General features: G+C 40.4%; 3 protein-coding genes across 3 annotated transcripts in view; all 3 read left to right on the top strand.

Moving 5' to 3' along the window:
* The first annotated feature begins 297 nt into the window (after positions 1–297).
* lap3 (leucine aminopeptidase 3) lies at positions 298–9294 on the top strand. Its single transcript, XM_032541582.1, has 13 exons — positions 298–541; positions 2333–2448; positions 2796–2850; positions 2935–3040; positions 3140–3299; positions 4110–4274; positions 5460–5618; positions 5721–5845; positions 5993–6081; positions 6170–6272; positions 8221–8300; positions 8388–8500; positions 8728–9294. The coding sequence occupies exons 1-13, from the start codon at positions 443–445 to the stop codon at positions 8912–8914; spliced, it is 1557 nt and encodes a 518-aa protein (XP_032397473.1). The 5' UTR covers positions 298–442; the 3' UTR covers positions 8915–9294.
* A 725-nt stretch (positions 9295–10019) lies between these two features.
* On the top strand, positions 10020–13232 carry med28 (mediator complex subunit 28). The gene is made up of 4 exons (XM_032539913.1): positions 10020–10224; positions 12034–12100; positions 12203–12315; positions 12618–13232. Exons 1-4 carry the CDS (start codon positions 10066–10068, stop codon positions 12819–12821), a joined length of 543 nt encoding a protein of 180 aa, XP_032395804.1. The 5' UTR covers positions 10020–10065; the 3' UTR covers positions 12822–13232.
* A 1391-nt stretch (positions 13233–14623) lies between these two features.
* Positions 14624–26484, top strand: part of klhl2 (kelch-like family member 2) — a 15182-nt gene continuing 3321 nt past the window's right edge. The window contains exons 1-11 of the mRNA XM_032539897.1: positions 14624–15137; positions 16940–17059; positions 17178–17284; positions 17411–17532; positions 19494–19656; positions 19874–19983; positions 20085–20201; positions 24078–24227; positions 24342–24459; positions 25830–26027; positions 26199–26300. Of these exons, the coding sequence (XP_032395788.1) occupies positions 15070–15137; positions 16940–17059; positions 17178–17284; positions 17411–17532; positions 19494–19656; positions 19874–19983; positions 20085–20201; positions 24078–24227; positions 24342–24459; positions 25830–26027; positions 26199–26300 (1375 nt within the window). The 5' untranslated portion in view covers positions 14624–15069. The remainder of the gene's footprint in view (positions 15138–16939; positions 17060–17177; positions 17285–17410; positions 17533–19493; positions 19657–19873; positions 19984–20084; positions 20202–24077; positions 24228–24341; positions 24460–25829; positions 26028–26198; positions 26301–26484) is intronic.

Genomic DNA, 26484 nt, shown 5'->3' with positions numbered 1-26484 from the left:
CCACAGTGATATAATTTCCCGTCAGTGAGGATCTCCTTACAGTAGCCTATAAATCTATTCTATGATTTCAGTAAGACAAAAAGTCAAAATCAAGTGAAACTTTAGTCTCTTTGAATGATCCATTGTCTTGCTAAAAAGTGTGCAAACTATTTAAAATTAGATTTAAATTCTGTGACCTATTGAATTACTTATTCAATAATTCATTATTAATAATAATTCAATAATTAATTATTATTATGTGACACATCGCCAACTGCTGCTGATTCAAAGCCTGCAGCGTCTCACTGCTGCCGCCAGGTGGCGACAAAACCACACCGTTCTTGCTTGGTGACGTGTGTAAACCGCGACGCTGACAGGTCGATTTGTCTGCCTTTCCCACATGTTTGCGACCTCTAAATCTCCGAGTTAATAGTTTGTTTCGGAGTTTACGTATGTACAACAGATGACAATGCTTCTTCTGAGGAGAACCGTGCAGACGGCGGTGCGGACCAAACACTGCAGGTCATTTTCTGCGTCACAGACTCACCTGAACGAGAGAAAAGTAAGTAGCCGTTAGCTGTCAAACATTAGCTGACAGCTTACATCACTGACCCACACAGAACTCATCCACTTTTCATACTAACATGGAACTGTATATCAGAGGTTTGAACTCGAGGTGTGTGTGTGTGTGTGTGTGTGTGTGTGTGTGTGTGTGTGTGTGTGTGTGTGTGTGTGTGTGTGTGTGTGTGTGTGTGTGTGTGTGTGTGTGTGTGTGTGTGTGTGTGCGCGCGTGCGTGCGTGCGTGCGTGCGTGTGTGTGTGAGAGAAAAAGAGAGAGAGTGAACGAGCATCAGTGTGTGGGTGTTTGTCTTTGGGTGTCAAAAACGGTATGTAGGCTACTAATTACTTCTGTTTATCAGCCTCACAAAGACATGTTTATCTTGAAATACGGATGTACTTCAGATTTTCGAAAGAACCAGGCGATTGAAGCTCAAGGCAATCAGTCAATCAGTTAATCAATCAACTAAAGTCACAGGAGAACAATTTCCTCCAAATTCTGCTTCACCCTGTTATGTTCTGACTCCATACTGCCAGCTGACTGCTCCCTGAAGATCTTAGATTACACATGCAGAATTTAGGTTTTGTCCAGAAGAAATGTTACAGTAGCATTTTGTCAGAATTGTTAAGGTTCAAATATGATAGCTCATTACAGAACAGTAATACAGCTAGTCAGTGTAATCCGTGAGGTTTGTGTTAAAGGTCCCATGACATGGTGCTCTTTGGATGCTTTCATACAGACCTTAGTGGTCCCCTAATACCATATCTGAAGTCTCTTTCCCAAAATTCTGCCTTGGTGCAGAATTACAGCCACTAGAGCCAGTCCCACAATGAGCTTTCCTTAGGACGTGTCATTTCTGAGTCTGTAGCTTTTGAGGATGAGAGAGGGGGGGGAAATGTGGAGGCTGGGGGTGTGGCCTTGACCAACTGCTACTTTGCTCGTTTGAAAGCCATGGTGTCTCGATCTCACATGGGTGGGAAAAATTCTCTGGCCGGGCAAAGCAGAGAAAGGGGAGGTAACCTTGCCCTTTATGAGGTCATAAGGAGCAAGATTCCAGATCAGCCTATCTGAGCTTTCATTTTCTCAAAGGCAGAGCATGATACCCAGGACTCGATTTACACCTATCACCATGTCTAGCCACTGGGGGACCATAGGCAGGCTGGGGAAACTCATATTAATGTTAAAAAACATCATAAAGGGTAATTTTCATGCCATGGGACCTTTAAAACTGACATGAGCTGGGGGCGGCCTCTAGCACCCCCAGTAAGAGCATGTAGGCATGTGGCAGAGTCTGACCTGCAGCCCTTTGCTGAATGTCATCCACTATCTCTCTCTACCACATTTCCTGCCTATCCACTGTCACTATCAAATAAACTGAAAAACCCCAAAAAATAATCTTAAGAAAGAGCTGTGCTTACAACAGCCCCTCTCATAATTAAAGATCCGAAACTCAGAGCAGCTTTTACTCTTATCAAACCATGTCACTTACCTTTATGACTTTATAGGGCACAAGGATCAACCCCTAGAATGTTATTAGTTCACTAAAGCATCATAACCAATAAATAACACGGACAACCTATTTCCTCATTAAGTAGAATGGGACACTCCCAAACTTTGACTCTGAGATGTTGATTGGATATTATAATAGCCATAATAACACACAAGGATAAGTTACAAGTAAGCGTGATGGCTCATTTTGCTCATAGGGACCAGAGCTATTCTGTTGTGAGGGAGATAGACCAACTGGTTCAAGGGGCGGATGGGGTTCCTTACTGTGTTTAATGTGTGTCTGCAGGGTCTGGTGCTGGGAGTGTTTGAGAAGGAGGGAGAGGAGGGCGGCATTCATCTCACAGAAGCAGCTGCCGGTTTTGACCAAAATCTGTCTGGGAAACTCTCTGAACTGCTGAAAATGTGAGTTTGTGAGAACTGTGAGCTGTCTGTATATTTATTTGTATGTGATGCCAAGAATATACACTTGGACTAATGCAGCTATACAACAGTCTTTCTTTTGGAAAACTAAAAAAATGATACATTATAGCCTACCTGAACATATGATTTAGCACAGTTATATTAGACTGCCTTAGTTTTAGCTAATCAACTAAGTGCATAGTGTCCGAGACAAAAGTCTCTAAAATTTTATTAAGAAACCGTATACAGATAAAGTAGCCATGGGTGAATTACATAATGTAAGTTAGTTAGTTAGTTAGTTAGTTAGTTAACAAACTGTCAATAAACTGGTTTTGTGATGTTCTCTCCAGCTCTGGGCCGACTCTCAAGAAAGGCAAAAGCAGAATATTTTATGGAATCCACAAGGTAACAAGGTGTGGCGCTCGATCAAGAAAAACCCTGACCCTTGAGAACATGTCCGTGTTTAAATCTTCCCTGTGCATTCTACAGGACTTTCCATGTGTGGCAGTAGTCGGCCTGGGTAAGACCAGTGCAGGTGTATGTGGGTCAGAGAACTGGGACACCAACAAGGAGAACATCAGACAGGCAGTGTCGGGTAAGACACAAATCTTTGGTTGTCTCAGTGCTGGCGGCTACATGCAGGATCTGCTGGAGTTTGAACCTGATATCTGTGTATTTGGCTGTGTGTGTTCAGCTGGCTGCCAGTCGCTTCAGGACCTGGAGGTGAAGCATGTGGAGGTGGACGGCTGCGGTGATGCCCAGTCAGCAGCAGAAGGTGCCGCTCTTGGTTTGTTCCAGTATGACCAGCTCAAATCCAAGAAGAAGACCAAAGTAACCACACAGCTTCATAGAAGGTAGAGTAACAGATGGGCTATAGCACAAAGCTGGGGCAAAATTCTATAGGTAGTGTTGTAGGTAGATGTAGCCAGTAGTCGAGCAAGTGAAAAACACTCAGGATGAGTCGCAGATGTGGTTGGAAAAATATGGGATTTTTATTTATATTCCCAACTAAGGCCCTTAGGCAACAAGAACCATTAACAAAATCAAAATTAAAGAAAAATAAAATATTTTCACAAAAATAAAAGAAACTGACGTGAGAGTCATAAAGATCACAATCTCAAAAAACATACACTGTTTCCTAATGACCTACAAGCAAGTCATTTCTGAGGGTATCCGACACACTTACATCACACACCCTCAGTTTTTCTCATGCTCTCCCCAAGAACAAATTAAAACTGCCAGACTATATAGGCCGGAAGCCCTCCCCTAAAATTGGATCATACCAACTCTACAATGCAGGGGTGGCTCAGGTGACTAGACAGTTTAAAAAGGCTACATACAGCCAAAATGAATCTCATATACTAGACATTTACACACTACACAATTCACATTAACAAAGAGGAATGGCTAGGTTAACAGGTGTGAATAATCTTGTGATCATTAACATAAAAGTATGAACTGACTAAATAAACATATATACAGGCATCATTCCAGCTCTGTCTTTGAGGGCTGAAATAGGTAGCGTATAGCTACTGTGACGGCAGCCATGCGCCCCGTCCCAGGTAGAAATTGGCTCTTGAGTTCATACATGATGTATGATAGATCATTATAGATGTATCCAGCATCATGCTAATGTATATATGGCTGTGTATATTTGTTCTCAGTGCTGACTCGGTCGGTTGGCAGAAAGGAGTCGTGTACGCAGAAGGCCAAAACCTTGCACGGCTACTCATGGAAGCTCCCGCCAATCACATCACTCCTACTGCTTTCGCCAACACCATCGAAGAGAAACTAGCGCCGCATGCTGAACGAGTCACGATAAACAAGAGGTTTGGGCATCATTCATCATTGCGACAGTTCTCCAAAAAAACAAAACAAAGCAACAAATGCACACGGGAAATACAGTATTATTTATTTTTATATATATATAAAATACACTACCGTTCAAAAGTTTGGGGTCACATTGAAATGTCCTTATTTTTGAAGGAAAAGCACTGTACTTTTCAATGAAGATAACTTTAAACTAGTCTTAACTTTGAAGAATATACCTCTATACATGCTAATGTGTAAATGACTATTCAGCTGCAAATGTCTGGTTTTTGGTGCAATATCTACATGGTATAGAGGCCCATTTCCAGCAACTATCACTCCTGTTCTAATGGTACAATGTGTTTGCTCATTGGCTCAGAAGGCTAATGATGATTAGAAAACCCTTGTGCAATCATGTTCAACACTCTGAAAACCGTTTAGGTCGTTACAGAAGCTACACAAACGGACCTTCCTTTGAGCAGATGGAGTTTCTGGAGCATCACATTTGTGGGGTCAATTAAACGCTCAAAATGGCCAGAAAAAAGACTTTTCTCTGAAACTCGACAGTCTATTCTTGTCCTTAGAAATGAGGCTATTCCATGCGAGACATTGCTAAGAAATTGAAGTTTCCTACAACGGTGTGTACTACTCCCTTCAGAGGACACACAAACCTCTAACCAGAGTAGAAAAAGAAGTGGGAGGCCGCGTTGCACCAACTGAGCAAGAAGTACATTAGAGTCTCAGTTTGAGAACCAGACGCCTCACAGGCGTGAGTGATAGTTGCTGGAAATGGGCCTCTATACACCTATGTAGATATTGCACCAAAACCAGACATTTGCAGCTAGAATAGTCATTTACCACATTAGCAATGTATAGAGGTATTTCTCAGAGATTAAGACTAGTTTAAAGTTATCTTCATTGAAAAGTACAGTGCTTTTCCTTCAAAAAAAGGACATTTCAATGTGACCCCAAACTTTTGAACGGTAGTTTATATCAATATATATACTGTGTATATATATATTGGATACAACAACCTGATAAACCTAATAAAAAAAGAATGAACAATTATATGGACAACTCTTATAAAAAATTTAAAAATTCTATCACTTAAAGTATGGTCTGGTCTTATTATTGATCGTTTGCTTAACTCTGAAGAGGAGCTAAAGGAAAAGAGTTCTTGTCTAAGAGTTCATGTGTTTCTATAGATCTCAGGCTTGGATAGAGGAGCAACAGATGGGAGCGTTTCTAAGTGTGTCTAGAGGCTCAGAGGAGCCCCCTGTCTTCCTGGAGCTACATTACAACGGTTCTCCTGACAGCACGCAGGCCCCGCTGCTCTTAGTGGGCAAGGGCATCACCTTTGACAGGTAAACCATAATTATGCACACTCCTGCTCACTACCTCATCATATAAAAAAGTTACTATGCTGACATTAACGACGTTTTTTCATTCCCTCTGTTTGCCCATAGTGGAGGTATTTCTCTGAAGCCGTCTCCTTCCATGGATGCAATGAGAGCTGATATGGGAGGAGCTGCCACTGTGTGTGCATCTATCGTCACAGCAGCAGCTCTGAAACTACCGATCAACATTATTGGTAAGCGTTTCCTTCTACTTTTTTTTTCTCCTTTTTTATAACTTTGAATCCCTGTGCATTACTTATTTTTGATAAATAGAAAAATATAATGTTTAAGTGAAAACAAATCTCTTAACCTTTGGGTTTCCATTGGTTACAATAAATCAGGTCTGGCTCCTCTGTGTGAGAACATGCCCAGTGGAAAAGCTACTAAACCAGGTGATGTTGTCACTGCCAGAAATGGAAAAACAATCCAGGTGGGTGGACCAAACAGGAACACGAGAGTGATGTGTTTATGCACTTGATATGTGTGTGTGGATGAATAGGTTTTATTGCTCTGCACAGGTTGATAATACAGATGCAGAGGGCCGACTGGTTCTTGCTGACGCACTGTGCTACGGGCACACCTTCAACCCCAGAGCCATCGTCAATGTTGCTACGCTAACAGGTGTGATTTTTAACCTTATGAGTCCGTGTGTGTCTCATCATGAAAAAATGTAGTCCTGAAAATCTGTGGTCGATCGTAGCGGGATCTACCACAGAGTTTTCAGTAGTTTAAACTGATTTTGTCACCACGATAGTGTTGCAACCGTGCAAGATGCATTCACAAAATTTTGCATGTTTGCAGTTGAGATCAAAATGGCCAATTTCGAAAATTGGGTGTGGTGCGAGCAAGGGATGGCATAAGTAGGGGGTAGGATTTGGGAAGGGGCCCCCCTATAGTAGTTACTTCAACTTTTGGTTGGTAAGATTCAAACAAACTGGTTGTTTTTTGTCGCAGACCCACTATCAGACTGCAACCTCCTGAAAAGCTAGTTCTCAAGAAAGAAAGAAACCGTTGAGGAAGTGATCTGTATATTATGCAAAATCATTTCGTAACTAACAATCGAAAAACACACCAGAGAAGATTTGGCCTGTAACAATCATTGCATAATTGTCTAATTGTCAATTATTTTACATAATAGCGTTTTCTTTGTTTAACCACACTTAATTGCCAACATTAGCTCAGGTCTAAGGGCGTATAACTGGTAATTGTTGATATTGTTTAGATATGCCATTTGTAATTTTATAAGTGATTATTAGTTGGGGTATATAGTTTTATTATAATTTCAATTGTTAGTTTTTGGCACTACACACGTTCATAACAACAAAAATAACAAGGGGGGGATAATAATAAAGAGGCTTTGTTTACTTCATTGGCCGTGAACTTGTGTTATTACATTATCTGGGTCACATAACAGTGATTTAACCATTTAAAACTTTAATTTGTTTAAAAAAAGTAATACATAATTAAAGCTGCAAGCAGCGTTAGCAGCCTTCGCACCTCTTGACATGTCGGGGTTACTGGCGGACGCCAATCCTTGCGACTGTGCATTTGCGTGGCACTCAAACACTGTAAATCGTCACCAATGAAAAGGGAACTCTCTGCTCAGTTCAATGATACCTCACAAAATAGTGTACAAGAAACGGGTCAGTAGTTATTAAAGGGCGCGTGGTTTAAGCTAATGGGTCGGGGTAAACCATCACCGATCAAAAAGGAACTCTTTGCTAAGTTCAATGTTACCTTACACAAGACTACCTTAAACGGCTCACAAGTTATGAAAGGGTGTGTGGTCTGAGTACATGGGCGTGGCTAGAGTATAGGGGCTCAATAGCACTATAGACCACACATTCTAAGTTTCATGTAAATCGGATGTTTGTCATTTAAGGCTGATTTCATTTTGCCAGCAGGGGGCGCTATGACCAAAAGTCAATGTTGGCTTGCAGATGTCCTCAGGCCTGGACTCTTGTAAATCATAACAAATTTTGTACATAGCATCTTGACTTTTAGGTCCACTTCCTGTTGCCTTTAGGGGGTGCTATGACTTGGAGCCTATATCGGCCAGTAGATGTTGTCAGGGTTGAACTTTTATGAATCCTGAAAAGGTTCCAGCCAAGTGGACAGTGTACACTCAAGTTACACCCACTTCCTGTTTCAATGGTGAAACGCACAAAATGGTCACCCCGCCACAGCCATGCCCTATGACGAAAAGCTTTTCATTTAATAACTTTTCATCTTTCATTAAAGTACGACCTGTGGAAATGGCCAAAAACACACTAATTTCGAACTTTCAATTCAAAGTGGTGGACTTCTGTTGCGTAATGGGTATGGCTCCAGTGAGCTTTTTTTTGTACATCTTGACATGCTACATGAATTAGAATTGTTAAAGCTCTAGAGAAGATACATTAACACATATAGAATGTAAAAATCATGTTTGCACGTTGGTTTGTTGGTAAGAAATTAGTGTGACTACAGGTGTGAAAGCAACCTTAGGTTGATAATGTTACATGATTAAATTAAAAATGTACTAATTGTAATTGGTTAATATTAAAATCTGTCTTTTTCTGTCTCCCAGGTGCGATGGATGTAGCTCTTGGCTCAGCAGCAACTGGAGTGTTTACAAACTCTGACTGGCTCTGGGAGCAGCTGCACAAGGTTCTGCAAATGCACAATAAACACACTCCCAACATCTCAGTCCATTAGCTCCTGTGTTGACGTGTGTGTTTGTGTATGTGTGTGAAGGCTAGTGTTGTGACAGGTGACAGAGTGTGGCGGATGCCTCTGTTCCAGCACTACACCAGACAGGTGACTGACAGCCAGCTGGCTGACCTCAACAACATCGGCAAGTACAGCCGGTACGTATCTCACTACACTCTGCTTCAGGTATCAGAGCAGTACAGGGCCTCGTTCTTCGTACACTGATAATAAAAATTTTAAAGAACCACATTAGCGGGATGAGAATAAACAGGATTATTTTAGCCTGGTAACAGCACGTTAACCTAATTGAGTAAAGCCACAGTTGAAGAACAGGACCCAGGAGTATATTCATGGATTATTTATTGTGCCTTGATTACTTTTCTAGTTCTGGCGGTGCATGCACAGCAGCTGCATTCCTGAGAGAGTTTGTCACCGCTCCTCATTGGGCCCATCTGGACATCGCAGGTGTGATGAGTAACAAAGATGAAGTTCCCTACCTGAGAAAAGGCATGTCAGGAAGACCAACACGTACGCTGGTGGAGTTTGCTGCAGGACTGGCCCACAATGGCTGAGAGATTGATGCAAAAATCTGATTGAACACAAGACCAACTGTGAGCTTCTTCCCTGGCAAGATTCAAAAGTGATCTCTGAGCAATGGCCAAGTTTTGCAGTCTGTGCACAAATGAACAGTATCCTAACCATGGAAGAGCACTGAACATGTTGGCAGGGATTCATGGCTGTATTTTTTTCAAAAGAAAATCTGAAGGCTTTGATTTTTAAATACTGCTATTGCATCAATGCACAGTAAGAGGGCCTCAATGTAAAGCAGGTTGTGTCTCCGCACACTGTTCAGATTTCAGCTAAAAACACCTGAAGCTCTGTAGTAACTACATAGCTCACATAATTTACATGTTGTTTAAAATAAAGTCTACAATTAGTTATGTGTGTGAAACATTTGTTATCTCTATGGCTCTTTTGTTGATAACACCAATGTACGCTGCTTGGCCCAAGGTACTGTATGTGGACACCAAAACATTACACCCTTTTGTTAATGTTAAAAACCTTATTTCAAAACAATGGGCAATAATGCACTGCTATCATAGCATGAATTCTTCTAAGAAGGCTTCTTTCAGATTTTAGAAATTGGCTGCAGAGATTTGCCACAAGAGCATTATTGATGCTGAATCCTGAAATTGAGAGTTCATCCCAGCTGGCATTTATCCAAAAGCCAGTCAAGTTCTTCTACATTAAACTTTAAAAACCATTTCCTTTTTCTTCATTGTGTGAGGGAGCACTGGCATGTGGAAAATAGTTCCCTGCCACTAAGTTGAAAGCACACTATTGTCTAAAACGGTTTAGGCTTATGACTGCTTAAAACAAAGATGCTTGCGTCCCTGCATGAGTTTTGAAGTAATTTAAGCGATAGTGTTTTTTCCGTAATATTGCTTCAGATTAATGATTTATAGAAGCCTAAAGAGGTGAAAGTATTCAGTATTTTGCCAGGAAAAAATAGATAATTCAGAAGAAAAAAATTTGAGTAACATATGTTGTTTGTCTTATTCAAATCATTACACTTAATTGAAGCTAGCCAAATAATTTAAAACAACCCCAAACCAAGATAAAATATTAAAATAGGATTGTTCACATACTTTTGGCCAAAACGACCGTACTCAGAAACGTCCCTCTATGTGCGCATGTGCAGACCAGGTAGACAAGAAACACAATGGCAACGTCCATGAGTGGGATGTTCTCCGGTCAGCAGCCGCCCGTTGCGCATCCCGTCGGGGGTCCCGGTGGACCGGGCCAGCCAGGCTTCCCCGGTACTGCTACCAGACCTCCGGGAAACAACACGCTGGTGGATGAACTGGAGGCTTCATTCGAGGTATGAGGCTAATGTGCTAACTTCCGTTAGCGGTGTGTGCTAACTGTTGTTAGCTAGTTTAGCTAGCTAGCTATGAGGTTTAATGTTTCAATCCGTGGTGTTGTTAAAATACAATAGTCCCACAGAGAGGGCTATGAAAAGACACATTTTATTATGAGTAAAGAGTAAGTCATGTATAGATAGCTTTGGTCTGTAGACGCTAAAATAAATGAGCTACGTGCTAATCTTAACGTTAACTACAGACCGAGTCAAAGCTTCACAAGCTTCCAGCTCTCTACTCCAACCACTTTTACCAACACTAAAAAAAACTGTCAGTTTTTGACAGCTGGCAAGAAAGTGTCAAATTGAATCCTTTCTTCCGTTGTGCAACTTTATTTCCTAAACCCAAACAACTGCATAACATCACAATAACACAGCTGTATCTTTGGTTTACTTGGAACGGAATGCGACAGCCAAGTCTACAACTCTTTGTCCCACTAGTTTAATGAGTAAGTTTGGGAATCATACACTCTACGGCCATTTGTGTACATTGGTTTATTTTTTATTCAAGAGCTGTTTCTCTACTAAACCTAGGAACTCTAGTGGTAAATAGTGTTCTTTCACATTTGTGTGATAACCGTTTGGGGTAGACAATTCAAGTTATGTCATTTCACCAAGATCAGCCACTTCCTATCAGTACAGCTTTCTAGATAGTCCTGTGTACATCTATAAATATAATGTGTATTATCAAGTAATAAAACAGGCCTTTTTTCACAGCAGACATTTTGACTTTCGTAGCAGGAAAAGCACAGATGTTGCTAAGAAAACTAACAATGGCTCTGTTCTATTAAAAGTGTCCCAGTAAGTCATGATAGTGTGACTGTAAGCCAGCAGCAACAATACCAGGTCCCTGAAACCAAGGCACCGTGAACCTGAAAGCTGCTCCTGAACATAGTAATTTTGGCTGCTGGGATTTCCAGGAGATGTGGATCCCTCATCTGTAAGGCGTTTGCCCTTGTGCTCAAAATGAAATCTTTAAAGAAATGGTTTTCCCAGTTTGGTGTAGAAGAACATGACTAGCCTGCACAGAAACCTGGTCGCAACCCCATCCAACACCTTTGAAATGAACTTCAACCCCAACTGTGAGCCAAACTTTATCACCCAATGTCAGTTCTCAACCTCAATATAGTGTAATGGTCAGAGGTAAACATACTTTTAGCCATGTAACCTTATGTCTTGAATTTTCAAATTAAGTACATTAATATGTAGTTTGATTGTTTAGACCAGGTAAAACTCTTAAAAGTATCTTACAAACTAGGGCTGGGCGATTTGGAGAAAATCAAATATCACAATATCGTTGACCGAATACCTCCATATTGATACCGCAACAAGATTGTAGTGTTGACCATTGGTGCTTTCACAAAATATTTACACACTTGTGATAAATAATCATCAGTAATGTGGATATAATGACTAAGTGGGTAAAAGCAAATATTATTACAGTTACAGCAGTCTGGTAAGTTCAGGAAATGACATCACTTTGCTGGAATGCAGCCTTTAAAACCAGGAAAAGACAACACTTAAGCCACATTACAACATTACAAAATCCAAAAATCTATGACGATATCTAGTCTCTTATCCCAATGTCAATATAATATTGATATATTGCCCAGCTCTACCGCAAACTGTTTTTATCATAGGTCAGACTGTGTGGTAAATGAGTTTCTCTTCCTAATTACTTAAATAGAAAGCTGGTATCCATCAAGGGGAAACAGATCCTCATGGCAAAACTGCATTTGACATGTTGTTCTATATGCATTTATTCTTCAGGCATGTTTTGCATCTCTGGTAAGCCAAGACTACGTTAATGGAACTGACCAGGAGGAGATTCGGACCGGTGAGTAAAGCCTCCGATTTTTGTTCCTTTTGTAGTAGTTTTACTTAATCTCAAATTGTAATCTGAATATTGATGTACGTCTCATTTGTCTGTTGTTTGCAGGTGTTGACCAGTGCATACAGAAGTTCCTGGATGTAGCTCGACAGACAGAGTGCTTCTTCTTACAGAAAAGGCTTCAGTTGTCTGTGCAGAAACCAGAGCAGGTGGTGAAAGAGGTAAATCATTAGACTGACTTGCATTTTCATTTATCTTGACAGCTTTGAAGTGTTTCTCTCCACTTGCGCAGTTTGTTTCCGCCATTTATCTATGATTAATGTACTTGTACTTTTGATCCCCAAATTATCTATGGAAGCTGTAAAAATGTGTTATGTGTCGTATCTAGGCTTAAGTATCATTGTGTTTATTTCTTAGACCCTAATTTGTGACATGCTCACAGTGTTTATAGTTTATTTATTTCTCTCCATTTGTTAATGCGCCTTCTCATTTCTCACATACATTTTTTTTTTTCTCACTTCAGGATGTGTCCGAGTTACGTAATGAGCTACAGAGGAAAGAATTGCTCGTTCAGAAACACTTGTCCAAACTGCACCACTGGCAACAAGTGCTGGAGGATGTGAGCGTTCAGCACCGCAAACCCTCAGACCTTCCACCTCCGGGACCACTGGCCTTTTTGGAGCAGGCCTCTGCGAGTCTGCCCCCTGCCCCTTTAAAACCTAATTAACACACCAGAGGTGCGGTAACATTAGTCTTCTGTTAGATTAAACTGTTCGACACCCAGAATGTGATGTTGAGCTCTGACCAGCCAGCTATCTAAAGCCACCTGGAAAGCACATGTCTGCATTCATCGATCATGCAGGCTTGATTTGAAGTGAATGGGAGATGGAGCGAATATTTGCAGGACTCAAGTGTAATGTAACCGTACCTAAACACTTAAGAAGAAACCACACACCATGTACGTCGTGTGAGGCCTGCTTTCAGGTGTCAACCTATGAGAAAACCGAAGAACAGTTGCCCAGCTGTGGGAAAATCACAACGTAGTTTTATTTCAACTTTCAGCATTTGGATTTATGTAAATATTTCTGTTGGCGACTATTTTTTTTTACTGTAAAAATAAAATGTGTAGTATTTTGAATTGACCGAAAGTCTTAATTATGTTAATCTCATTGCACAGAGCATCATTTTTGCATTTGAAAACCGAATTTAAAGAGACATTACACTAACTTTACACAAGAATCTGAGTTTAATATTCATGGAGAGTTGTACTTAATGGACACAGCTGTATAATGTCTTTTGTGGCTCTGGAAGAGCTTTGTTAAGTCTGACAAAAAAGCCTGGAGTTTCAAAGACATGGGCTTTTACCAAGCAGAGAGGACCTAACAAAGATGATATAGAATTATGGGCATTATGTGATCCAGCATTCTTGAAGCATTACCTAGGACTCAAAGTCAAGATCCCGACTTCTACTGCTTCAATCCTGACCATTCTCTGTTTTAATCTGGTGCTCAAACAGTCTTCAAGTTTGATGGAAATGCAATACTAAATCAGTGGAGTACTCCTTTAATCACCAAAGCTTGTCCTTAAGGGAGTAAGTAGCTGGCAATGTATTTCTTACACATTGCTAAAATAACTATGAGGCATAATTTATAATAGCATATATATATGCTATAAAGAAATATCAAAGATGAGTCTTGTCGTGGGTTAAAAAGAACATGCCGACAAGAGAAATGTCTCAGCCATGATCAGCCATGACTAAGACTCCTGACAGCCTGTTGTCTCTGATGCATTCAGCGTCTTCACACCATAACAGACTTGTTCTCTGCAGCTTCATAGCTATGGCCTGTCCATTGACGGGACCGCCAGGCTCAAATCTACACAGATGGACTCCCTGGACAAAGCTTCTTGGGAAACAGGGGTCTGTGGTCTTGACAAGATAAAACAGGGGGACCATGGATTTCTTATTGCATTTCCAGAACTGAACTCAGTAGAGAACTCTAGGGGTTTTCTTCTTTTTATACATTCTCTTCTTAAGATAATGCCTACTTAACTGCATCAGCTGTAGTTGTGAAAACAACTGTTATGCATCTTCTAGCAATCCATGCAATCTTAATCTTGTGGAAGCCCATTTCTGCCAGGAAATACACTGATAAAACTAGCATCAGGAAAATACAAGTTACAATGTAAAGTCAAATTTATCACACACTAAGTCACTAAGTGAGATAGTAAATCAAAAATAATGAGTCATTAGTAAGTCTAAATTATAGTCTCAGCTTTTAATTTATTTTTAAATAGTTGTATTACATCATTTTGTTCACTTTGTTTTGTGTTTAATTGAATTGGCTGAAGATATAACATTCCATACGGGACTTTAGGGGCTCTGTAGCAATACATAAACCTATACCTAAGTCCAAATAACCAGATACTGAGTCAAACATTCTGACTCAAACACACTTCAATATTTTTTCTTTCTTTTATTTATTCCCCATGAGTGTTCCTATCATGATGAGCCTCCTCCACGGTCAGTCTTCCACAGCTAGAGGGAGACAGCGCTTTCTTGTGGGACGCCTTGGCTGCTCGGAGGACCGTCTTTGCCGACATGTCCTTGTTTGTGCGTTTTAATCAGCGGTTGGAAAAATAACAGGTAGTCTTGTCCGTCCGCCTCTCGCGCCCGTATACACCCAGGAGGCAAGAGAGGCAAACATAAAATCCCAATAAACCGTTTGACGCTGCTGGTCGGCTCCTTTTCCTGCGTGTGTTTTTTTTTTCTTCTCCTGAGCTGCCGACAGAAGAAGCAGTCCGCAGGGTACAACCGCCGGGTTGAATCGCAACGTGTTTGTTAGCGAGTGTCACCGCAGTCGGGCTGTGTGTTCACATGAAACAGGCTGTCAGCCCGTCTCCCCGCCTCTGGACAGCTGGTCGCCGCGATTCACGCTTGAATTTAGACCCATTAAAGACGACATTGTGGATATGGAATGGTGCATGCCGCTGGGCCAAGTTTTCAGCCTCTGAAAAACACCGGAATCATGGACAGTCATCCGCTGTAAGTGGAAAAAAAGAAAAGAAAACGAGTGTGTGTGTGTTGACGTTTCTCAGTGGCTGCTGACTGATGGTGCCGCATTGACAGAGACAGCGGGCGGCCGGTGTGCCTGCTTACTGACCGGGGGGGAGGAATCTGTGGTTCTGTGGTTCTGTTATAACGTTAGGATTTGTTGGTTGTTGATTTTATTTATGGCAGAGGTGATGTGTGTTAACTGCTATGTAGCCATGTGCATGTGGGTGTGTGACAGAAAACAAGGGCCATGTGATTTTGGCATGAGCAGCATGATTCAATTTGTGTTTGATCTGTTTAATTATGAAAGGGAGAGGCCATAGCGTGTGCTGAACAGTGGTAGGAAGCACATTTACAATTGTCAGCTACTTGTAAGCTACTTTATGCTGCTGTTTTATACTTTTACTCCACTTATTTTAGAAGGAAATGTTGTGGGCTACTTTGCAACATATGACATCTGTAGTTTCTAGTTTCAGATATCAGAGATTCAGAGATTTTACATACAAAACATAGTATTCTTATAAAATACATTACCAATTAGGTAGCTTCCAACCCTTTTGGTTTCTGACCACAGTGTTGGAAACCACTAGACCACTCCACCTCTAGCTGCTACAGTAGCCTACAACAGCAAATGCTACTTGATGCATCAGTATTACAAATGAATAATGTAGTAATGCATCACTCATGGGGGTCATTTTTTTGCACAATGAGTAATTTTACTTTGATACTTAAAGGTCCCATATCATAAAAATAGGTTTTTATGGGATACGGTGTGTACATTTTTTCTGGAACATTTTTATTTACATTTTCACTCAAGCATGATTTGAAACGAAGGACTTTAACTTGTAATGGAGTATTTTTACATTAAGGTATTGGTGCTTACACTTAAATAAAGGTTCTCAATACTTCTTTCACTAAGTACTGCTTAATATTATTTTAGAAATACAATTGTTAAACATGTGCAACATCTACAAATTTACACACAGTGGCCACATTACTACGTTAAGGCTGATTTATCATTTAGGCCCCCTTTTCACTATGTGTAAATTAGTATAGGTAATTTGATTAATTGCTCGGTAGGGAGCTTAAGTACATAATTAACTATGCCCTGCATTGTTGACTAATGTTGTCAAAAGCTCATCTGAAGACTGTTATTAGTTCATATTGATCTCACATGCTGCGTATGACTAAATAAAGTGGTGGTTTTGATCAAATCACCTGAAACCAAATGAGACACATAAAACTTGGGGCCAGGTAGTATTAATCCTCCAGAGGAGTACTGGTTGGTTTGAGTTTCTACTTAATGGTAACATGGAAGCAAAATGGTACATATACACTGCTTAGAGGGTGGAAGGTGGGTGGTAGGGGCCAGTTTATTAGGTAGTGCTAAACTAATGCACTCTAATACAACAGCCCTGCCATAATAATGCTCAGTTCTAGTTGAGAGGTGTTGATTCACCTTTATAATCATTCATTTAGCAGGATGCAGTTTGTGGTGCTCCCATGTTCTACATGGAATGTAATTCGTGGTGCTGCTCACAGCATTGAAAAATAACATTTAAAAATATTACTGACATAAACTGATGACAGACAAACTTCAGAGATGGATGACGATTTAAACACAGGTTCTCATGTTGCTTGTTTTAAGTGGACATCACATATGAAAGATAATACACTCCAAAATGTCCTGCTGATGAAACTAACTATAGCTATATTTGCTTGACTGTGTGTAATAGAAACCAACAGTCTGATGTCTGGCCTCAGTAATGGGCTGTCTTTAATGTCTCTCTCAGATGCACCAGACTCTGTCCACACGCTCTGGACAAAGAAGATGGCGTCGAGAGGCACGGTCCTGTCACTCTCAACCCTCGGCATATGAGGAAGGCGTTCAAAGTCATGAATGAGCTGCGCAGGTGATGCTCTCTCTCTCTCTCTCTCTCTCTCTCTCTCTCTTCAGTCATCCTCTGGGTTCCACCTGCTAAACTTTAACTGTAACCTCTCACCTCTCCGTCTCTTACATATGCTATGCAGCCAAAGCTTGTTGTGTGATGTGACCATAGTGGCGGAGGATGTAGAGATTGCTGCTCACAGAGTGGTCCTGGCTGCTGGCAGCCCCTACTTCCATGCTATGTTCACAGGTGAGGACTTCCTTCCATCCATCCAAGCTGGACATCTGGCACCTTGTGGTTCAGTGTCCATTTTTGTTGTTGTTATTTTGTCACGTCCTGGGTGGTAATGGTTGTCTTACACGTGTGTACCAACAGGTGAGATGGCAGAGAGCCGGGCGAAAAGAGTGAGGATAAAGGAGATGGACGGTTGGACTCTGGGGCTGCTGGTCGACTATATTTACACAGCAGAGATACAGGTCACAGAGGATAACGTGCAGGTAAAAAAAACACATATTTAAACTAACATATATGCATCATCCAAATACCCGCATCCTGTACCACAGCTACAATGCATTGAATATGGAAGCAAATAACAGACGTAAGTCTTTGAACTTTAACAGCCCCTGAATACTTAATATTTAAATATTTTATTTTGAAAAACTTGTATCTTAATTTATTTGTTCTGAATTCACCTCGTTGAAATTATCATTCTTTGGAAACCATATACCTGAATTGATTTGTACTGAATTCACCTCTTTGAAATTTAAAGATCAACATTCTTGAATTTCCTGAATTTCGATAAATATTTTTCAATGGTCACAAATTCAGATACAAAAAAATCAACTTACAGAATAAAATACATTCAGGTTGATTAAATTTTTGATCGCTCGCATTCAGATCTCAAATTTCAAGATACAGTTTTTCAACGAAAACCAGTCAAATTCGAGTGCTCAAATTCAGACAGAAAAATCCAAGTTAAAAATACACAACGTAACATCCCGGCTGCCCAGGATAGGAGAAGCAATTGAGCCTGCATGCCATCGAACCGACTTCTGGCCTATCAGAGCACGGCCTGTCTGTCAAGTGATCCAAGAAATCGCCACGGATATTGAAGCTGTAAAGATGACTGTTAGGTAAACAAAGGTGTACAATCGAACTCAGGGCTCGTCAGAAGTATGTATGTTGTATCACATGACAGACAGGCCGTGTTCTGATAGCCCAGACGTCGGACCGATTTCTTCGATCACATGACAGACAGGCCATGCTCTGATAGGCCAGACGTTGGTTCCTGGGTAGCCCGGATATTTAACTTCAATTTTTCGATCTGAATTTGAGCAATTGAATTTGATCAACCTGAATCTATGTTATATGAAATTCTGTAAGTTTTTTTTTTTTTTTTTTTTTTTTTGTATCTGAGTTTGTGACCATTGGGGAAAAAAAAAAAAAAAAATCAAAAATCAGGTTTTTAAAATGGAAATCAAGAATGTTCATATTTAAATTTCAAAGAGATCAATTCAGGACAAATCAATTCAGATACAGTATGTTTTTCAGTTTTTTCAGTAAGTATTCAGTGGCTGTTAAAGTTTTAAAAAAACTTCTGTCTCTTATTTGCTTCCATAATTGTCAGTGGAAACACAGCCTCTTCTGTTTTAACTTTAATAATCAAACATTTCAATTCCAAACTTCTAAGGGCTAAACCAATATTGCAGTATTTGTTAGTCCGTTAATTGGTTTCATTTGCGTTCTGATTCATCCCAAACTGTTCTTTCTCCTGTCACAACAGACAGTTGGAACAGAAATTATTGATAAAATAATAAGATGAGATAAAAACTTTATTTATCCCAAGGAAAATTACTGAGCATCAGTTGCAATACAAAGTGGGAAGAGTGTAAATATAAAAGTACTAATATTACAATAACAATAAGTTACAGTATGGATCATAAGTATGTATAATACTTAACTGTAGCAGTGACAAGCGGGTTATTTTAGGTGACTGAACCTGTGATCAACCGACATAAAGACTAAGGTAATTGATCTGTATTATGAAGTCGGGCTAGGCAATAAATCAATATTATATTGATATTGTGTTATGAGACTAGATCTCATCTTAGATTTTGGATATCGTAATATGACGTAAGTGTTGTCTTTACATACTGCAGTGAAGTGATGTAAGTTTCTTCACATATCAGACAGTTAGCTGTTTTAATATTTCACTTTTCCCACTTTTGTCATTATATCCACATTATTGATGATTGTTTTAATCACAAATCTCCTTGAGTAAATGTTTTGTTAAAGAAGCGATTGTCAACCCTACAATATTGTCGCAATATCGCGTTGAGGTGTTTTTTCAAAAATATTAGATTTTTATTCATATTGCACTATTATATAGTACTTTATGCTACAGTGTGTGTGTGTGTGTGTGTGTCTGTGTGTGTGTGTGTGTGTGTGTGTTTGCCAGGCATTGCTCCCTGCCGCCAGCCTGCTCCAGCTCAACGAGGTGAAAAAGGCTTGTTGTGAGTTCCTGAGCTCTCAGCTTCATCCATCCAACTGTCTGGGGATACGAGCCTTCGCTGACTTACACGCCTGCTCTCAGCTCCTCACACAGGCAAACACCTATGCAGGTTTGTGTTTGTGTTTGTGTGTGTGTGATTGTTTGTGTGAACCGCTCTTGTTGCTGTTCTAAAATGGGTTTGATGTGGGACGGTGGATGAGACAGAATGAGAACAGATTCATCCTTAACTGTTCTTTATTTAATGACTATGTTGAGAGATCAATAAAAAGCTTTATTTATCTGCAGTCACGGGGTAGTTTTTTTTCATTTGATGCTTTTGCTAACAGAGCAACATTTCTCTGAGGTGGTTGGGAGTGAAGAGTTCCTCAATTTGGGCATGGAGCAAGTGTCCAGCCTGATCGCCAGCGACAAGCTCACCATCCCCACAGAGGAGAAGGTATACGCACATCACTCTGCTCAATACACGCAGGTAGGACAGCACCACCAAATGTTAGGACCTGATGTGCTTAAAGTGTCTCTATGTGCTTCATTGTGTAGGTGTTTGAGGCGGTGATAGCTTGGGTCAACCATGATAAAGATGTCCGGCAGGAACACTTGGCTCACCTGATGGAACATGTCCGCCTGCCGCTTCTCTCCAGAGAATACCTGGTGCAGGTATGAGTGTCTGCCTCTGCATGTTTATGATCATGCTCTTACACTGAATGTGGCTGTTGCTCTGTCACTTAGCATCTGACGTACAGGGTTTTTCCTGGCTCAGAATGGGCCTTTTGGGGGACGGAGGAACTACAGTAAGCATGGTCCGTCTGTGAACAGTAAAAGTCTGTTACCTTATTTGACAGAAGTCTGTATGCATTTGCCTGCTATTTCTTACAATTTGATAAACAAAATGTTGATTAGCCTTGAGTAAGTGAAACCCCAATCAACAAAACTGCTTAAAAATAATATTAAAGGTGCCTTGCCACACGTATTTCATTACTTTGTGGTAATGTCTGAAGTTCTACCATGGACTCTGTAACATTTTTTTGTGGGACAAAAGCCTTGGTTACCTTGTTTCAAGCTATTCTAGTGCGGTTTAGAAAGCCTGCAGGAAGACTCTACTCGATTTGTGCCAGTTCTCATTAATATTCAACGAGTTAAGCTGCTTGACTCTGATTGGCTAACAGCTAGCTAATGAGAGCCTGGCTATCAGCATCCTTCACCCAGCTGACAGAGGAGAACACAAACACATACTGTACGCAAATAAAAACGGTTTTATGTGGCAGGGCACCTTTAATATTTATATAAAACCGTTAAAATATCCAGGAGAGTCCGACACAGCCTGACTCTGGAAAGTAAACTGAGATTAGCGCTCCTATTCAAGTTTATGTGTGTTTTTACGGTTGTTTGGTAAATTGCTGTTACACAAAGGCGGAGAGGATTTGAAGTGCTATTTTTTCTTTCCATTCTTATCTTTTTGGCGCGTGTGATTTTCCTTTGGAGGGCGCCAAAAATTCCTCTGTGCAGTAAAAACCCTGAACTTAGCATATCTGTCGTTTAGGACAGGTCAACGCTAAACCAGAAGTCGCAGAGGTTTCAAACGAGCTGCACGCTAAACTAGACTGTTGTTCCTACTTGTTCACATTTCCATATTGTTGTTTTTAAAGAAGCATTACCAGCAGGGACGTCGGACTGGGGGGAAAAAGGGGACTGAGTACCCATGGCCCTCATGTGAGGAGGGCCCAAAAAGATGCTAGAATGAATAGCTGTGGATGCGGGGAGGGGCCCAATCAAAATGCCTTTCTAGAGGGCCCAGAATTGTGTGCTATGCCCTTGATTACCAGTGAATGTGATTAGACTGCGTGCGCTTTATGCGCACAATTATTAAGATGCTCAGCTTTGACGCTGACCTGATGACTTGCAACATTCATAATACATCTGTCAGAACACTTTGCACATGTGACAGTTGATTGTCACTGCTACTGAGTATTATTGATCTAACTATTTCTGTCAAATGTACATCATATTGTAGCACATTTGCTCCTTCTCAAATATACACTTTAAGCTGCGCTGGATCTGAAATACATACGTGATTATTTGTTTCTGTGACTTAAACAGTACATTACTGGTAAACTGTCATGTGTATGTATGTCAGATAATCAGTAACTCTGTTTCTGGCATCAAAACTGACTTGAGGAATAAGTGACACCTTTTATTATATCAGTTTATAAGCAGGACACCTGATTTCTGACAATTTCTTCAAAAGAACATACATGGTAAAATAGTAGAAATTAATGCAGTAATCTGAGCTGTATGAATCTGTCCTTATAATAAACCTTTTGACCTTAAACCTCGCTTAAATCCATCCTGCAGCAGGTTTAAACCTGAGATACAGTGATGTCTTTAGGCGTTTAATGAGTGGGTTCAGATTATACAACAGTTACAGTTCAAACTGCACTATCTGAGGACACAGCAATGGGGTTTAAGATACTATGTACATCTCACATCTCTTATTTGATAGCTCCTCGGTCCTCGGCTGAACCAGAAGTCGTTCTGTCCCTCTTTCGTGAAGGCCGTTTCCAAGTTCATATTTTTGCCCCCAGGAGCAGAAGGGGGATCACCGAGGCGCTACAAGTGAGAACGTGTGAGAGCAGCTTACCCGGAAGCTGTGTTGCTAACTCCGCCCATACAGCTGACGTTTTCATGCGAAGCCTTAGAGCAAAGGACGTCTCATCCTTCTAAAACAAATTAGCTCGTTTTCTCTCTCCTCCCATGACTTCCTTGCATCTCTCCGGTGCTTCCTCGGTGGGAGGGACTAAGACGCAAGGGGAGACAAGTGGAGGACCCAGAGATGCAATTTAAAGGAAACTAAGATGTGGTTAAAGATGAACATTTAACCACAGCTAAGCTAACAACAAGAGCAACATCCTCAATTATTCTAGGATTGAAAGCAGACGAGTTTTGAGCTGCAGACACTGAAGACCGTGTGTTGTAACATTTCTTGCCAGGGATCAGATAACAGTTATTTTTTTTTATCACAGCACACAGCCATCGCTGCTGCTGCTGCTTAAGAACAGTTCTGTGCTTAAGTGCCACTCTTGTCTCAACACCCGGGCAGGTTACATACTCTCTGTCTGTGTTTGATAGCACACAGCTAGGCAACAAGTTGCTAGGTATCCAGTTGTCTAACTAGTTTTTTTTTTCTGCTATTGTTGAAACAGAGATAAGATAGCAAAAAACATCAGGTTGTGTCTTTCATCACAGCCAATTACACTCCAAGGGTAGCCTGAGTATCAGGTCTGGGACCAGGTTACTCAGTTGGTAAATGTTCAAATTCATTTATCTCAGTTTTGTAGTTTTGTTTATTACTGTAACCATCTCTGTCCCAACAACAAATGAGAATATTGCCAGGTATTGATGTCTTTCACAATTTTACTGCTGCTCTTATACAGTTCAGGAAAGATAGGTCAAAATGTTAAAGTGACCTTCCAACATGTTGTCTTTTCCCCAAAATTCAAAGATGTTTTCTTTACATACATAATGATACTGCCGTTTGACATAAAATGCTCAGGTACCATCCCCGTATGATATAGTAACATGTATTATACAAATGCATTTGTATTGATATTTTAAAAAAAGACTATTTAAAGAGCAAATTAAAGCAAAAGAGAAAAGGCAAGGGTAAGTAGGAGAATTTAAAAAAAGTAATTAAAAATATAAATGAGCCTCAATATCGGACATGGAAATGCAGGACAAAATGTAAATATGGGCATTTTCAAGTATAAAAATGTAGAGATAAAGCCTAATATAAAGTGGAGAATCATGTAAGTATATACAAGAGAGTAGAACCATGTGAACAGGCAGTATTGGAAGCAGGATTTACATTTTAATCAGTCCCCTATTGTTACTTTTTGGGTATCAAAGGAGCTCAGACACCCAGATACAAGCAAGCAGAGCTCAACTGTTTTTTTAATTTAACTTCCACAGAGTGGATTTTGTAGTTGTTTCCATCTCACAGACAATAATGATTTTTAGGTGTGTTGTTGACTGATTTGCTTTCATTGCTAACAAAACAACTGCGGGTTACTTACGTCTTTACTCCATGTAAAAATACTCCATTAATACTACGATAGGATGTCATCAGTGGTGTTTTTTTAAGGAATGGCAATTGTGTTGTTGGTGAGCAGCTCATTTTTCGGATGTTTGATAATTTCACATTTGTCTTAAAGGTTGGACAAAGTTGGACAGTCTAGGATTTAATCCAATTAAGGAAAAACGTGTCACCCTCCCCCCATTTCTGTCTAAGTCTCTAACTAAACAGCCCATTGAATATCTTTGTATAATTAACACTCAGGTCAAATGTAAAGACACATTTGTTATGAAACATTAGATCTGTAAGTATCCGTACTAGTGAGGATTTTGGATTAATATTATGGATCTTCCTTTGATTGTAGTTCGTATGATTTCAGTTATTTATGTGTCTCAACATAATGCAGCACTTTGTTTTAATCCATTCGGCTGATGGGCTGCTGTCTACCTGTTTGGTTATTTTAGCGGGTGGAGGAGGAGTCTCTGATTAAGAACAGCAGTGCGTGTAAAGACTACCTGATCGAGGCCATGAAGTACCACTTGCTGCCAGCTGACCAGAGAGCTCTGATGAAAACTGCACGCACACGCATGAGGACTCCAGCCTGCTGTCCTAAGGTATTTACACAACCTCCGCTAAGTTTCTCCTCTCTGAGATAATAAGGAAGCAACAATGGTTGATGTACAGTACAATCCTTCATGTAATGACTCTGCTGATCCTGTCCTGTGTAGGTGATGGTTGTGGTTGGAGGCCAGGCTCCCAAGGCCATCCGCAGTGTTGAATGTTATGACTTTGAGGAGCAGCGATGGTACCAGGTGGCTGAGCTCCCGACCAGGAGGTGCAGAGCAGGTAGGAAACCCTCAACAACAACCGCGTAAACTACATCACAGTTATGGGGTTGGATCCTCTAAAGAAAGTTGCTCCATCAGAACACCTGAAGGCCACACTAAATTGTCACCTATTCCCCAAATCACCAGACTAATGTTTCAGTCAAGGTGGTCCTCATCGACTTGTAAAGTGTAAATCAATAAAATGACCGGGACTTTGCCCTGGACAGGTTGCATCCATGATTACCGGTGTTATTAGCAGATTGTGTACACGGTTAATAGATAATATACTGTATCCATATAGCTTTTTATAATATGTGATTAATAACATATTTAGTGTGCTGACGAGAGCAGTGGTGTCCAGGCCCTCTAGTGGGTTTTCTATCAGTATTGTTCAAATTTATAGTTTCCAGTGACTGAAGTCCGTTTGGTTGTTTCAATTATTCCTCAACACAATTAAGTTTTGCATAATTTAATAAGGGAAAAAAGTGACACTTTAGTTAAAACTCGTACTTTTCATACACCCCTTGTCGACACAAGGGACACAAAATATAGACAGTGCAATATTATGTACAAGATTATTAAATGGGGACCCTTTGGATAAAAAAAACAAAACATTAACCACAAAACTTACCTTGCAGTTATATATTATATATAATATATATATACAGTACTTATATATAAGTACAGACATGGCTACAGCTTTTAGATGTTCTCTGGCCAGGTCTTGGCTATCGTGGCTTTGAGATTCAATCCATATCCAATCCATATCCTAATCTAAGGCATTCTTGTTTAAGATTAGGATATGGATTATTATTATATGAATTGATACTATAAATAAAATTGAATTGAATTGAAATTGTTTGGCTTGGTCTTGTTTGAAAGTATTTCACATATTCAAAGGTGAGATGGGTAAACAGCATCACTCTTTTACTATGCCCCCTGGTGGCATGCTGCTGACTCTGTTCCACCACATACGCCCACAGATAGGCCTCAGTGTGAAGATGCATGGAAGGATACAAGTTTGGTGATTTGTTACGAGACAGCTCTGTCCCCAATGTTATACACTTACTGCAGGCCCATTTGAACAAAAGAAAAAAAAACTAATAAAGCATTTTCTAACACTTGATGCAATATTTACTCAAGGATTATTTAAAATGTGATGGGAAAGTTACAGCATTTACATTTTTTGACACAGAAATCCCATTGATGTATGCCATTTACAAAGAAAAGAAGATAAGATAAGACACAAGAAGGTTTACCCCCACTTTATGACATTTCCATTCCGAGGGTGCTTCAGCATTCAGCCTCACGAGACCAGGCTGTTTGAGTGTGTGTCTTGTAGTAGATATTTGTGTTTACCTGAGTGTTTTCTGTCTTGTTGCCTTTTAGGTGTGGTGTACGTGGGTGGGTGTGTGTACGCAGTTGGTGGTTTCAACGGTTCTTTGCGTGTGCGGACCGTCGACTGTTACGACCCGACGATGGACCGCTGGACGAGCATGAGCAGCATGCAAGACCGTCGATCAACGCTCGGGGCTGCTGTGCTCAACGGACTCCTGTACGCTGTGGGGGGCTTTGATGGCAGCACAGGTACACCTGTGCGACTGTGACATTAACGTGTTTTTTTAAATTGCCGCGATCAGTGAGACGGAAAGAGTTCAAGACACTGAATCCCTACAGGCTGTTAGTGTAACAACAGGAAATTATATAATACGTGATTGTTTATGGTGTTTTTCATGCATGTTGTGTGTGTGTTTGCAGGTCTGTCGACAATTGAGGCGTACAACGCAAAGACAAACGAGTGGTTCCATGTGTTACCCATGAGTACCCGGCGAAGCAGTGTAGGAGTGGGTGTTGTCAATGGTGAATACTTTTCCCGGTTCAGTTTTACAGTGTTTAGGAATAGATAAAAATAACAGACACACTTATAAACCATAAAATAGTCCTGCTAGGAGTGTGTGTTTTTGAAACTTTTAGGTGTTGAAGACATTGTAGAGAAAGAACTGGCTGAAAGCTTGATACAATAATGCATCATTGCACTTGTTTT

Source organism: Etheostoma spectabile, chromosome 2 (genome assembly GCF_008692095.1).
Source record: "Etheostoma spectabile isolate EspeVRDwgs_2016 chromosome 2, UIUC_Espe_1.0, whole genome shotgun sequence".
Classification (NCBI taxonomy): Eukaryota; Metazoa; Chordata; class Actinopteri; order Perciformes; family Percidae; genus Etheostoma; species Etheostoma spectabile.
This window is presented reverse-complemented; position numbering and strand designations above follow the sequence as displayed.